Source organism: Bacillus rossius, chromosome 2, assembly GCF_032445375.1.
Source record: "Bacillus rossius redtenbacheri isolate Brsri chromosome 2, Brsri_v3, whole genome shotgun sequence".
In the NCBI taxonomy this organism is placed as follows: Eukaryota; Metazoa; Arthropoda; class Insecta; order Phasmatodea; family Bacillidae; genus Bacillus; species Bacillus rossius.
Window position 1 is genome coordinate 89,309,067 of NC_086331.1, and position 14,782 is coordinate 89,323,848.

General features: G+C 34.8%; 1 protein-coding gene across 2 annotated transcripts in view; it reads right to left on the reverse strand.

Moving 5' to 3' along the window:
• Positions 1–14,782, reverse strand: part of LOC134529443 (signal peptide peptidase-like 3) — a 151,100-nt gene extending 136,318 nt beyond the window's left edge. The window contains exons 1-2 of one of the 2 annotated variants that reach the window (XM_063363544.1): positions 14,414–14,490; positions 5,439–5,494 (exon numbers count right to left, since the gene is read on the reverse strand). In XM_063363544.1, coding sequence (XP_063219614.1) covers positions 5,439–5,494; positions 14,414–14,416 — 59 coding nt within the window. In that variant the 5' untranslated portion in view covers positions 14,417–14,490. Of the gene's footprint in view, positions 1–5,438; positions 5,495–14,413 lie in introns of both variants that reach the window. The other variant, XM_063363543.1, reaches the window with a different exon arrangement.

Genomic DNA, 14,782 nt, shown 5'->3' on the forward strand with positions numbered 1-14,782 from the left:
TTTCAGAACAGAACGCGGCGAGAATTCCCGCACGTGTGGCCGGGCATCGACTGAAACGCTGCGTGAAATCACGCCAACGAATTGGCCGCGGTGCATTTTCTTGCGGGCGACCTTGAAGACGCGCCTTTCTGTCCTCTCCCCGGCGGGAATTCACGCTGCGTCTGGCCGGTCTCATTCTACTTGCTGCGGTTCATATTTCTGGCGTGTTTTCACGCAGAATCTCTGCGTGAAAACACGCTCGTGTGGCCGTAGCCTTACTCATGACATTGCATGATTCATGCTGCTTTGGAAGTGGGTCAATGGACGGACTGCAGTGTCCAGAGTCGCCCAGAGATTTCACATGATCTGCTATCTTACTGTTGTAAGGTTTTTTCAGCACTATACATTACAAGTTTTCATTGTCTCTATTGATGTTCAGAATTTGTTTAATATGGAGCAGCTCTTGCTTAATCCTGGCAGTTTCAGCTCTTGAATCCGTAAGTAATGTTGTAAGTACCTACCATATTCTCGCTTTTCAGGTCAACTTTTTCACAATAGGAACATGTTCAAGTGAGCATCTTACACTATTTCTGGAGTAGTAGCATCATTATAGGGTAGTCAAAACCCCAAAAAATCAAGTTGACAGATTAACGGAGATTTAAAGAATATTAATTCACAGTACTAATGTTGAAAATAAACAGCATAAACATTGAGACCGAGGAGCACACGCAAACACGCCCGACGGCTTTGAACTCCCAGCCGCTTCATTCAAACCAAATTCTTTAAAATTACCTAATGATTATAAAAATTTTCCAAACCCAAATCAGGGTGTCTACCAGATCTAGTAAATTAAATTCCCTGATTTTTCCAGGTTTTCCAGGTTTTCTTTAACACAATTACGACATACCAAGAAACTGAAAAAAACTGCATTATATTACATTGACGGGTTTCAAAGTATTTCAACTTACTTAAATTAGTAAAAAAATTACCTTCTTCCAAACGTGGCCAAAGTGACTCAATTGATGGCAAATAAAACATGCTGCTACAAATATTTCACACACTTCCTTTTGTAAAAAAACATTAGTAAAAGGAAGCTCCCATCAATTTCGCAGTGACTCAACTTTTGCATCTATTGCACTTACTTCAGAACGAGCCAAATCCAACATTCGAGCCTTCTTCAACTGCAATGCCTTGATCACCTCTTCAACTCTTCTTTTTTCTGCCTTCTTCTTGTCTGTAGCTTCCTTTTCTTTTTGTTTTGTTTGCAGGGCTTCCTTACGCCTACAACTATCATTTCTTACATACTGTAACATGGACTTGGTGATATCAACATGCTCTACACCTCCACAACGTTGAACAAAGTCATACATCTGTCTTTGTGCGATCAGTATTTCTTCCTGCAAGTTTTCAGTCAGCAGATTAGAATTCATTGAAAATCCTATTTCCAATGATGCATTTCCATGGGAAAGTACCAACACCATCCTCACAAACTTTAGAAGGCCTGTTTTGGAAGCTACTGTATGTGCCTTAAGAATGAGCATCCACAAGTGATCAAGGCGCCCGTCTTCTCGAGAAAAAGACGAGAACAGTGCTGCAGAATCTTGCGAGGAACATACCAATGATATGATCACTCAATGTTATCAGCTTCTTGTCCTGATAATCACCTGTTTTGAAGACAACATTCTAAACTGTACTTCACACGCTGTTTCCTCACACCCGAATTTAAAGCCACAGATGGACATAAGCAGGAAATTCCCTTGGTAAGATTGTACTTCAGGGGACTTTTGTCCTGAAGTTTTTTTACCATAATCTTTGGACAAGTCCTAACATCATTTTTCAGTAACAGGACATACTTTTCTGGTACTTTCTCTTTCTTGATGGCATGGCGTACTGCATAACCCAACTTGATATTGTTAGCAGTCAATAGATTTTCCTGGTTATCTACATCCAATCGAGATACATTGCGTTTCTCCCTAAAGCTCTTCAGTACTTCCGGTTTCAAAAACTTAACTGCCAAAGCTAATAAAATGTCTACCAGTTAATCATAGAGAAAAGGTGCCATGGGTGCTTCACTTTGTAACATTGTGAGAAACAATTCCAGCTCTGATGCCAAAAAGTGGAAGAATGTCAATTTTACTTTTAGAAGATTATCCTCAAGAGCACTTTTCACTACACTGAAAGAGAGAGATGAAATAGAAACTTCACTAACAAATTTCTTTAGGTGGGGTAACGTTTTCATGGCACGCTTAGCAACTGCAGTATTCCATCTGATTGCACAAAATTTCTTGGGAAAAAGCTCTGATCCAGTTATTCTAATGTAATCTGCCCTCCTTGCAGGTACGTGCTTAAACAAATAGTAACTGTGCCTCAAAAAACTAACAACGTCCTATTGTGTAGCAGAAATTCCAGGTTTCGAAAGCACCATGGACCGTATGAAGCCCACAGCTACCAATTTCTAGCAACGATGGCGAATCTTCACCAAAAGTGTCTGTGGTATGTACATATTTTCAAAGCTAACAAAAATGTCCAGTTTACGTTGAGGGCATCCATAGATACTTAAAATTAAATGCACCTGTTGGTATAATCCGAACGTGGGAAGCAATGCTGCAGCATGTCACGTCAGCAGGATAACAGACCAGCTTGAACCAGTTTGTATCACGTGATTTGATGCCACTTCCAAATCTGATGGTAAATAAAAGAAAATGGAGGTGGGAACTGTTCGTTATTTGCCATTCAAAAATAAAAATGGGAGGGGATACACATGATGCCACGTCAATGCAAGCTGATCAATAAACAAAAACCGTATTGCCAACTACAACCTACCAAACAAAAATTCCCTGATTTTTCCCTGATTATTCCCTGATTACAAAATTCCCTGATATTTCCAGGTTTTCCAGGGTCAGTAGACACCCTGCCAAATCTAGTTTCTCTTGTTTGAACGCAGAAAACCTTTAGGTATGTTCCTAACTGCTACAATTCGAAACTCAACTGCAAAAACTTCCTTGATAATACTGGTCTTTGAGTACCTTAATTTAATAGTCGTCTACAGCATATACTTTGTTCAGTTTTTAAAAGACATTATTTACAGATTAATTTCTAGTTTTAACATTTGATAAAATTTTGTATTACTTTGATAGTCATATTAGTACTAAAAAAACTTTGTATTATTATTAGTTATATAAACTTACTTTATTCTCTATTTCATACATACATATTATCCTTGATCTGTTATAATTGTTTGGGTTTTATTCTAATTTCACATGTAGTCCTAGCATATATTGCAATTGTGTTAATTAGGTTTTTTTATGTTTTATCTGTTCTTGTTCTTTATCTGTTCTTGTCCTGTAGTAAATGTCCTGTATGGTGTAGTCCTTGCAGTGCTACCGCAATGGGGGTTGAAGTGTTTGTCGAAGTTTAGGGCCCCACCACATTATAACGGGCATGTGGACCCGGCTACTCTGTTCTCAGGGCCGTGACGTAACCCGTGTGTGGTGAGGCCCGTTTCCCCCTGTATCACTCACAAGCTCCGAAAACGATGACAGGTCCTCTCGCAGCGCTCACGACTCACTGCCCGTTCATCCTCGCTCGGCAACTTTCGGGAACGGAGCACTGACGTCACATCAGTGGGCGCGGGCCGACACACGCACACACATACACACACTTTGTCTGGCGGTTCAACGCCAGGGTCGTAGAGGGTGGAAGGAGGGGGCTCACAGCATGTAAGGGGGGAGGTGGTGGCACATCGGGCTCAGTAGGGCGCAGCCCGGGACAATGTCAGCAGGGTTGTAGTGCCTGCTTGTGGGTGGTGCCTGCTTGCAGTATGGTGCCTACCTGCGAGCTGAGCTTTTCTTGCATGTAGTCCCTACCTGCATGTGGGGCTTTCCCTGCTTGTGGTGTCTACCTACCGGTAGTGCCTGCCTGCTTTGTCATTTGTGTAATTGTTTGTATGTGTTTTGTAGTTTGTTGACTATTTTATTTTGTGCCGACCTCAAAGAGGCCTAAAATTTATAATTGTTTAATAAATAATATTTGTGTTGGCAAGCAGCAAAGGCTTTACTAATGTCAAAATAAATAGCATCAGTTTGATATCTGAATGTTAAATTGGTAGCCTACACATAAATAAAAAGATCTGTTAAATTTTATCTTCCAGATTGGAAACCATGTTGTTTTAGAGAAATGTATTTTTTTAGATAAAACTTCATGATATGTATATATACACATATATATAACTTTTGAACATAAACATATTAGTCGATAGTGACTAATTTTTATTTCCTTATTTAAAGACAGGTATCATAAAATATTAATTTTTCCACAAAGAAGGAAGAATAGTATTTTTTGGACTAACATTGAAACTACAAGTCATTAATGAAGTAAAGATGTTAAAACATCCCTTTCACATAAAATTAGAGATACATCATACCCAGTTACGTTGCTTGACCAGTTTTTTTTACTGCCCATATTACTATAGACTCTCAGTTATTGTAGGAATTAAAATATTTAAAGCATTGGTGTCGTTTTCTTTAGCGAGATGTGTAATGTCTTGGATTTGATTAAAATTTTCAGAAGTTTTAACATATATATATATATATTAGCAAAAAGATTTCCAAAAACATTAGTAGATCAATGAGATTGTAAATAGGTGTTAGGTTAGGTTAGGTTTCCCTTAATACTTATAAGACATCAGATAAAAAGAAGAGTTTTGGATTGACAAAATTAAGCATGACAAAAAATTAGTTCAGAGGGAAATAACTATTACAGTTTTTACTGTAAACAACACCAGAATACCAACTAATCTAGTGTACTTTACAATATGGAAATGTTTTGTATCGTAAACTACACTACAATCCCAACCAATCTCATATATGTACTTTGTTTTCGCTATATATTTTGTATTGTTAAAACATAAAACATAGAATAATAACCATTCTATTGTATTACATATATATATGAAACAGAATTAATATTTTTGGTATTATAAAGTAAATTATAGAGCCAACAATTTTAGTTTACTATGCAATAATGAAATACATATTTTGAGTATTAAAAAGTAAACTAGAAACCAATTATTTTAGTCAACAATAAGTACCTAAATGTATAATATATGTAATATGTATCATGAAGTAAAATAGCATACTAACCACTCTTAACAATAAATATGAATTTATAAGTTTTATGGTACATTGTAGAGTGAAGGAGAATCTCATAAATTCTAGTGTTTATAGTGCTAAATAAATATTTTCCATATGAAAAATTTTTAGTTTGCATTTTTAATATACACAGCTCAAAGCTTCCGATTCTTCCAGCTTTGCATTAGTAACAATTGTAGGGATGGTAATGACATAAGCACTGGCATCTTGATGGCATCATCAGTATTGTTATGTATTATCTAAAACACTAATCCTAATCATCCTATAAAACAGCAGTTCTTCACTATTACTTGTGTTCTTGTTACTCACCATTGATACTCCGATGGCGTGACCATTGCTGTGCCTGCCCCTTGCTTTGCTAGCACCTGAAACCATACACATATTATGACAAGCTTTTTATGACTATAAAAATAACCTTAATCTAATGTAATTCAACAGGAATTTTTAATTAACCACCAAAAACAGTAGTCATGAATTTTAATGGTCTACAGTTTTCATCTATATCCTACTAATATTAACATTTATGCACAATATCTTGCATAGCTCGACAAAAAAAAACTCAAACCTTATCAAAAACTAAAAAATTAAAAAAAAAAACACATTACTGTGCCACACTCACCATACCTGCTCAAACAAAGAAAGACAAAACCATTAGATTAGAACCCATCACATCACTTCCCCCTCCCCAATCTTTCCTTTCCCACTCTCAACCGCTGATTCCTATCCGTTAAGGAAGTCTGCTGCCCAATTTATGCATCCCTTGCCTCCCTCATTTTCTCTCACAGCTTCTTCATCACTCCTTTTATCCTCTCTCCTGCTAGCTTCCTGGCCTCAACATGAAGCCTGTGGCACTTATGCTTCATAAACCTTAACTCTCTCTCATTGTAAGGTTCTCCCCTTTTCCTACCCTTCTTTCAGGAACAAAACACTCCTCCACCTACTCCAGAATGCTTCTCAAGGTTAAGTTTTTATCATCTAGTCCCTCAATCCCTGCCCACCTACCACACTCTGCGATCATATGCCACAGCCCAACTTTATCCGCCCTACCCCACACTTTCACCACATTCTCCTGAGTTTCCTTCTCAGCCCTCCGCCCCATTTCTATTTCCACCACTAGGACCCAATGGTAGCCAAACCCCTCTATCACCATTTTGCTTACCACTGCCTCCACTGGTCTTGCCAGCACCCCATCTAGTATATTACCATTTTCTGGCTCCCCTCTACCCTGCCTGGTGTACGCCTCCACCACCTGCTCCATTCCTCTATTTAGCATTTGAGACCACAAACACTTACACACTAACTAAAACAACCAGATGTTAAAACAATGAACTAATTGTCAACACAGAATCATTACAAGCTGGTAAATGTATATCTACACACTGTGAAGGTACCTCTTGTAGGAAACTGTATATTCACAGTTAATTAGATGTTGATTACATCATATTCTTGGTCTTAAGACTACCTGTTTGAGGTAATTCTTGAACAAAGAATGTTTTTTTGACTATATACATATACACACATATATATAAATTATATATAATTCTGAAAATACTATTAATTTATTATACGTGATGATTTTGTAAAAGAGCATTGCATAATTGCAAGAAGTTTTTTTACCTGAGAAAGATGATTCAGTAGTTTTTTTATATTAGTATACCATTGGCATCATGATGAATAAGGTAAAATACACTGCAATGTTATTTGTCTCACGGAAACAATGAAAATATTGCCAATCGGACCAACTGGACTGAAATAATTTTTCATAGAATTGAAATAATAAAATAGTTCTTGTAAATCATTATGTGTTTCCTTGCCTGCATGTTTTGATGTGTGATATGTTTGGCATTTTAAATATTCCTATATGTTGAGACTAATATCATGTAATAAATATATAGATTTTTTAGTTTGTTTATTTTTTAAAAGTGAAATGTTTGAGTTAGAACTATTAAAGTGTAGACAATCAAAATTATATTATTATAGGTAAGTATTTAAAAGTTCTTTTTTGTCTTTTGATGGTTGTGAGAAAGGTTGTGGTAGGTAGGCAGTGGAGCATTCTATAACAATTTTACAGAGCAGTTATAGAATGAATGTGTGTGATGTTCCATATTTATTTTAATATTATATTGAATTAATAATGCAAAAAATATTTCAACAAACATCAGTGTCTACACTTTAATTAAGGTGAGTTTTTTAAAGTGTTGTGTATTTTTACAGTAGTTTACATTAATGCTGATTATTTAAATTTTCCATAAAGAGTATGTTTTTGTAAAAGATTCATTAAATAAAAAGGAAGTAAATGGTTGTTAAAAATATTATAATTCTCGCAATAATTGGTCCTTTTTTATCTTTCTTTCCGGGAAAGCAGGTTTTCACTATCCAGATGATCTTAATTAAAATATATTGTGTTAGGTCATAAAAACATGGAAAAATGTTGTTAAAATAGTTAAACTATCTGGTTAAGTAAAGTCAGTGACCTTTAAAATGCTAAAATTAACAAAATGTACGAATTCTCACAAAATTAATTTTTTTTGTAATTAAGACTAAATCCTGGAAAACATTGTAGTTGTGAAAAGACTGGTAGTCATAGAAATGTGTAACTACGTTAATATTGATTGAAATCTCTGTCATTTAAATTTTTACAGAGTTTGATGATTTTACTTTAGTATTTTCTATACTTCAATGCTTTTTACCTTACTATTTCCCGAATTTCTTTAAGTAACTTTCCTATTTCAAATTATTTTAAATCAAAAAGAATCTAAAAACCCTCCTTTGCAGGATATTCATGCGATATTAATAGTACTCAAATAAAATATATAAGCTTAATTATTTGTTTTAAAAAGCTACCCTCATTTAAAATTACCCTATTCAATAACAAAGTTGATAAAACCATAAACTATCAATTAAACCAAGAAGGTTAAGTAAATCAAAAGTATTCAACAAAGGTTATCACCAATCCAGTATAAACATAACCCTGAATAGTACTACCCAGATGAGAGGTACAGGTCTCAATAGTGTTTTACATCACAACTATGTGCAGAGGCTTAAATTGATGAAACCTATACTTTAAGGCTGGGTTATAAACTGAACAGGAAATGCAAGAATGCAACAAGCACACACTGCAAAAAGTTCAATAACAATGTTTTTAAATACCTGTTTATAAACTAGGCAAGATTATAAAATTAAACACAAGCATCTGCGAATATTCAACTTCTTGCACATAAGCCTTCTATATTTGAAGAAAAGTGGGTAATTTTCTCACATCGCGGCACTTCCGTAAATAAAATAATAATATTTGGAAAATACTTTTTTCAAACACTAAAGGCATTCCTCTATTTACTCTATAAACAACAATAATAAATTCATACTGGTTTCTGAGAAATTACCATTAGCCTATGCAGTGAAGCGGCCATCGCCTTTTGTGATTTAATTGCATTGCCAATCCTGTGGTTTTCCAAATATAAGAACGTGTATACTCTGCATTTGGATATTGTGTTGCAATAGAACATAAATATTAATTTTTTAAAAAAATTACATGATTCCCTACTGTGCATCCAAACCCAAGCATCAACTCTTGACAGAGACTTTTTTAGGAGCATGGAAGCACAAAGCACCGATTTGTCTTGTGCTATAGCACGTAACCTGATGTATAAAAGGAACTGTCATTGTATGTCTTAAACGTAATAATTCCTTTCATACGTAAGGTTATGTGCTATTGCACATTAAAAGTCGGTGCAACTCCATACTGCTAAAAAAAATACTGTCAAGGGTTGACAATTGGGTTTGGATGCACAATAAGAAATCCCATAAATTATTTTTTTTTATTATTTACGTTACATTGTGATGCAATATCCAAATCAAAAATATACACGTTCTTATGTATGGAAAACCACAGGATCAGCAATGCAATCAAAGCACAACATGCGACAGCCAATTCATTGCATAGGCTATCTAATGTCACCTACATACGATAATTTTTCAGAAACCAGTATGAATTAAGAAATGCTGTTTACAGGGTAAATAGAGGAATATGTCTTTAGTGTTTGAAAAACGTATTTTTTAAATTTAATATTTTATGCACGGAAAAGCAGCGACACGAGAATTTTACAGAAAAGTCTTCTAAAAACTTTTACAGACCCAGACATTATGTATATAGGTCAGAACTGTTTTTATAATATACATGTTATTTTCATTTGTTAAATTTTGCATACCGTAAAATGGCCTGACTTTCCACCATTGAGTTGGCTTTGCACCAAAACATGTAAACTGTTATAGTGACCAAAAGGAGGTATAATATTTGCAGTTAAATGGGATAATTATTTTTTTTCTGTTACCTTTGACAACAATGGATCATAATTTTGAGGACTTCCTTACCTTTTTCTCAGTTTTAGTTTGCTTCATAACCTCAATTGGATAACATTAGTTTTGTATGTGTTATTGTGTTGAGCAAAAAGTGTTAAATTTCAAGAAGTATTTGACATGAACCAGAGTAAGCATACCATCCTACTTTTCCATTTTTTATCTGTCTTTCAATAAGAATGTTATAGGTTTGCTTAATATTAAGTGTAGAGAGCTGTGTTTCACAATTTTGAGAAAGTGACTTGGTGTTTGTGTTAATAGGGTTGACTTTGCACCATCGAACTTGGTGGTGCAAAGTCACCTCAACTAATGCCCTGACACAGCTGTGTTTGCAAAAATTAATTCCCCTCTTTTTCTGTTAATTTGCTTTAAAAAAATGTTACCCGCCTTTTTTCTATGGCTCACTATAAATTTCAGGTGATCAATAAAGATGCCATCAAAATATAAATGAAAACCAGGAAGCACATAGATTATACTGAAGATACACTGAATACCTGTATTGAAGAAATTAGAGCAGGGAACATCACTCAGCGTGAGGCAGAGGTGAAGTATGGAATTCCCAGAAGAACTATCAACTATAAACTTCAGCACAAACATCAGAAAAAGGTTGGTGGACAAGCGGTTTTCTCCATCAATGAAGAAATAGATTTTTGTAACTTGTTTGGAACAAATGAGTACATTTGGATTTCCTGTTACTTCATCTGACTTAGTGGCTGTTATAGCTTGCTTTTTGAACAAATGTGGAAGGAAAGTAAGCAGATTTAAGGAAGGCATTTATGCTGGTTCCCATTGGGTGAACGGTTTTCTGGGAAGGCATAAGGAAATGTCAATGAGAGTTGCTGCAAACGTTAAAAAACTGAGAGCAGGCTTGACAAAAGAAATGGTGCAGGAGTACTTCAGTAATCTGGAGAAAGAGTTGGAGGGTATTCCTGAAACTCACATCTGTAACTTCGATGAAACAAACATCACAGATGACCCTGGTCAGTCAAAGATCATCACAAGACTTGGAATTAAATATCCACGCAGAATTCTCAACTCTTCAAAGTCCTCAGTATCATTGATGTTTTGTGGAAGAGTAGCTGGAGAACTTCTTCCTACCTATGTGGTGTATAAATCTACACAACTGTGGACTACCTGGTGCCAGGGAGGGCCAACTGGTGCCAAATATAATCACACACCATCTGGGTGGTTCGACGGAGCAACCTTTACTGCTTGGATTAGGGATTTGGTGGTTCCTCATCTTCGCAAATTGTCTGGAAAAAAAGTGCTCATTGGGGATAACCTTGCAAGTCATTTCTCGATTACTGCACTGGAACAGTTGGCCGAAAATGAAATTATTCTTATGTTTGCCACCAAACACCACACATATCACACAGCCACTTGACAAAGCCATGTTTAGACCAGTTAAGGGCTGTTGGCGTGCAATCTTGTTGAGCTGGAAGGAAACAAACTCAGGTGGAAAGGGCACAACAATTGACAAACAGTATTTTCCATACCTCCTGAAAAAGCTGTGGGATGCTATAACTCCACAAGTTGGAAAAAACCTAAAAGCAGGTTTCGAAAGCTGCGGAATTGTGCCTATTGCACAAGATAAAGTAATATGATTTGTTGACAGCCTTGAAGTTGACAACCACTCTTTGCAAGCTTCTTTTATTGAAGCACTAGAAAGAAAACGACAAGAGTGGAATGGTTTGCTAAAGCCTAGGAAACGAAAGCAAATTAAAGTGGTCCCTGGAAAAAGTGTGGATGGTGATGTGGTTTTGACAGAAAATGATGGTGCTTTAGTTCTTCAAAACATTCTGCAAACAAAAGGAGTCATCAGGGGAAATCTTTTGACGACAATAAAAATGAGGACGAAATTCAAGGTTTTGCAAGTGACAGCTCTAAAGATGAAACTTTAGAACAAATGGCTGCACAGCTAGAACAAGAGGAGAAAGAAGAGGAAGAATTCAACACTTTCATCAGTAGTGGAGGGAATAGCAATCTGACACTAAAGAACATCAAAAAAGTTGTTGGCGAGCATGTTGTTGTGTATGAAGGATCCTTCTTACCTGGAAGAATTACATCAGTTTTAGATAAAACTGTCACTGTTCCAACCATGGTAAAAACTACGAATGCATGGAAGTGGCCAACCTCAGTAGATGAACTTGAATATGAGTGGGAAGAGGTGTTAGGTGGGATTCAAATTCCCACACCTATTAATAAAAGATGATTTTATTCTGTGCCAGAACTTGGCAATGTATGACAATTGAACAGATGTTTTGTCTTTTTTTGTGTGTGTTATAACTGTGTTCTTTAAATTTAAGCTTTAAATTTGCCAATTTTGGAGATAATATTTTTGAATTCTTATATATATATATTATGATAGTTTAGAATTTCTTTTGTTTTATTTACATTGTTAAAGTAAAATTTTTGGGGCACATCTTAAAATAGTCATTGATTAAAAATTGTGCTTGTGTAATTGATGTGTGATGTGTTAAGGGCTTCATAAAATTGCTTTATAGAATTCCTCAATACCTAGGTTACTTTGCACCTAAACCCATTTCCTAGCATTTGTCAATGATGAAAACTGTATGGTGCAAAGTCAGGTAAATCAGGATGACTTTGCACCATGAAATATAAAAAATTATTACGTTCGAAAAAATTAACGTAGAAAAAGTTGGCAATCGGCATGTGATTTTACACTGTTTAACACTGTATCTATTAAAATTTTAAAATTTTATACTATTTTTTAGTGGAGTATCACTAGAAATGAATATTGTAAGTGTAAAATATGGTGCAAAGTCAGACCAGTTGACGGTAGTGAAATAATATAAAAACTTTAAATTAAATTAGTAACTATTTCATATTATATCATGAAACACATATATTATAAAATGAAGCCTGGGAAAGAAATTTGTTTTCTACAGTTTTACAATTTCAAGATGTAGGATTAATGAAGTCTTGCACCTTGCATGCTTTATTAACGACCGTGATTTACTTGCATTGATTGCATGTTACATTGTTGCAATTTTGCATCCCTTGAGTAGTTTATAGACCCAGCCTTACAGTAGATTCCAAACCTGTGATGGTTCCGTATCACATATTCACGTTTATCCCTTGATCATGATGGCATGATCCTGTAAATATTGAGCCTGTGATACAATATGCTGCTATTTTAATTAAATACATAAAAATATTCAGGCCAAACAAAAACTTGAACATCGCAATATTCAAACAAATTATGTCAGGTCTAGTGGATAGTGTCTTTCGTATTCAGCTTATAATCATAATTCATTATATATCACAAGTTTTTGTTATATCCAGGATCGTTCGATGTAGTAAATTTAAAATGTAAGCATCATGTACCATTGGGTCATGCCATCAAGATCAAGGGACAAATTTTGATACATGATATGGAAATTTTACCACTTAAAAAAAAGCAAATCTGGGTAAATATGTATTGTACGGATTAACGCCAAAAAAAATCGTACAAATATGAAATAACTTTCATTATATGCTATCTTACGTCCTCTTTTCAGAACCGCCTGCGGAGATAAAAAATTCCAATTACTTTTAGAGATATCGAATTTTTTAACATTAATTTTTTGGCAATTTTTTTAAAAAAAAATTTTAAAAATCCGAAAATACCTTTATTCTGTGCTCTTTAACTTCCTCTTTTCATTAAACCCGGCGGAGATCATAAATTCCAAATACTTTAGGAGATATGGAATTTTTTAATTTTCATGTTGTGCACTGATGCGGCCTTTTAGCGGGAAGCCTACGATTCACACATCCTTCTGGACATACCCGAATACTCACGTTGGCAAGCCTTCTTTTCTTAAAATTAGCAAGACGTAATTAAAAATAATTTGAAACATTGTAGATGGATGGTTATATTAGGTAAGTATAGCTACATTAAAAAAACTGTAAAATCATTTTATGGTTGCTTAGCAAATAACATTTTAATATGTAGCTATCCAGCGCTAGGAAACCGTTTACATGATTTCACAGTATTTTTAATGTTGCTATCCTAACCAAATCAACCATCCACAACGTTTTGAAGTATTTATAATGTAGCTAACATAACCTAATTGACCATTAGATTTCATGAGTTGCATATTTATTAACAATAAACAAAAAAAAAAAAACCGAAGATGCACGTCTGTTGAAAGAAGGCTTGCCAACGTGAGTATTCGGGTATGTCCAGAAGGATGAGTGAATCGTAGGCTTCCCGCGTTCACCATTGTTGCTTGTTTACAAGTATTATTATGTTTTTTTTTTTTTCCCGCGACGTAGTTGAATGACTACATCACGTAAAAAGAAAATTACGTGAGTTCCTACTGTTCTCCTTTTTCCCGGTTTGTTAGGTCAGGTCAGCTACATTATAAATACTTTAAAACAAAACAACCATTAAAATTAATTTTTATTATTTTTAATGTCCGTTCAGTTTCAAAGTATTTATACTGTAACTGACCTGACCTAATGGAAAATTTCTGTTATTTAGGCATTCACGCACACACGGCAAAATATAAAATGGCGTCTGTTGAATGATTACATACGGCTTGTATTGCAAAATAAGAACGGCGATATCTCCAAAAGTAATTGGAATTTTTAATCTCCGCAGGCGGTTTTGAAAAGAGGACGTAAAAGAGCATATAATGAAAGTTATTTCATATTTGTACGATTTTTTTTGGCGCTAATCCGTACAATACATATTTACCCAAATCTGCATTATATATAAGTTTTATGAATAAAATTGTACTCCTTCTGTTTGAAAAATAATATTAGACTCAGAAAGAAAATCAGACTTCCATTGCTTGAAGAAACTTATACGTAATCAAATAGGATTAAAGTATGCATATTAAAAATACAACTTAAAAGAATAATTAAATCAAATTCAGCTGTGAAGAAGTTTTAAAGGCCAGTTATACATTCTGTGAACTCACCATGTAAAAAAACGATCCCACATAAAATATATGTGGTGGTTTCCTACAAGGTGCTGATATTTTGCAATTAAGAACGCCATTAAAATATTATTCACACATTTTAGACCCTAAAACATGAACATTGTTTGAACTGTTTACGCTTGACAGACGTTCTCAAAAATACTCTCCCAGTGGAAATCCATTATGATAAACATTGTCTTTTGGTAACTGAGATTTATACAACTAATGGATGCAGTGAAATTTTAACACATTGGTAAACACTACAATTCATAACACTACTTTTAAAACAATTGACACAACAAAACAAAACCAATTCTCATACACTCAGCTGAGAGCCATAACAAAATGGTACACAATCTTGCCAAAGAT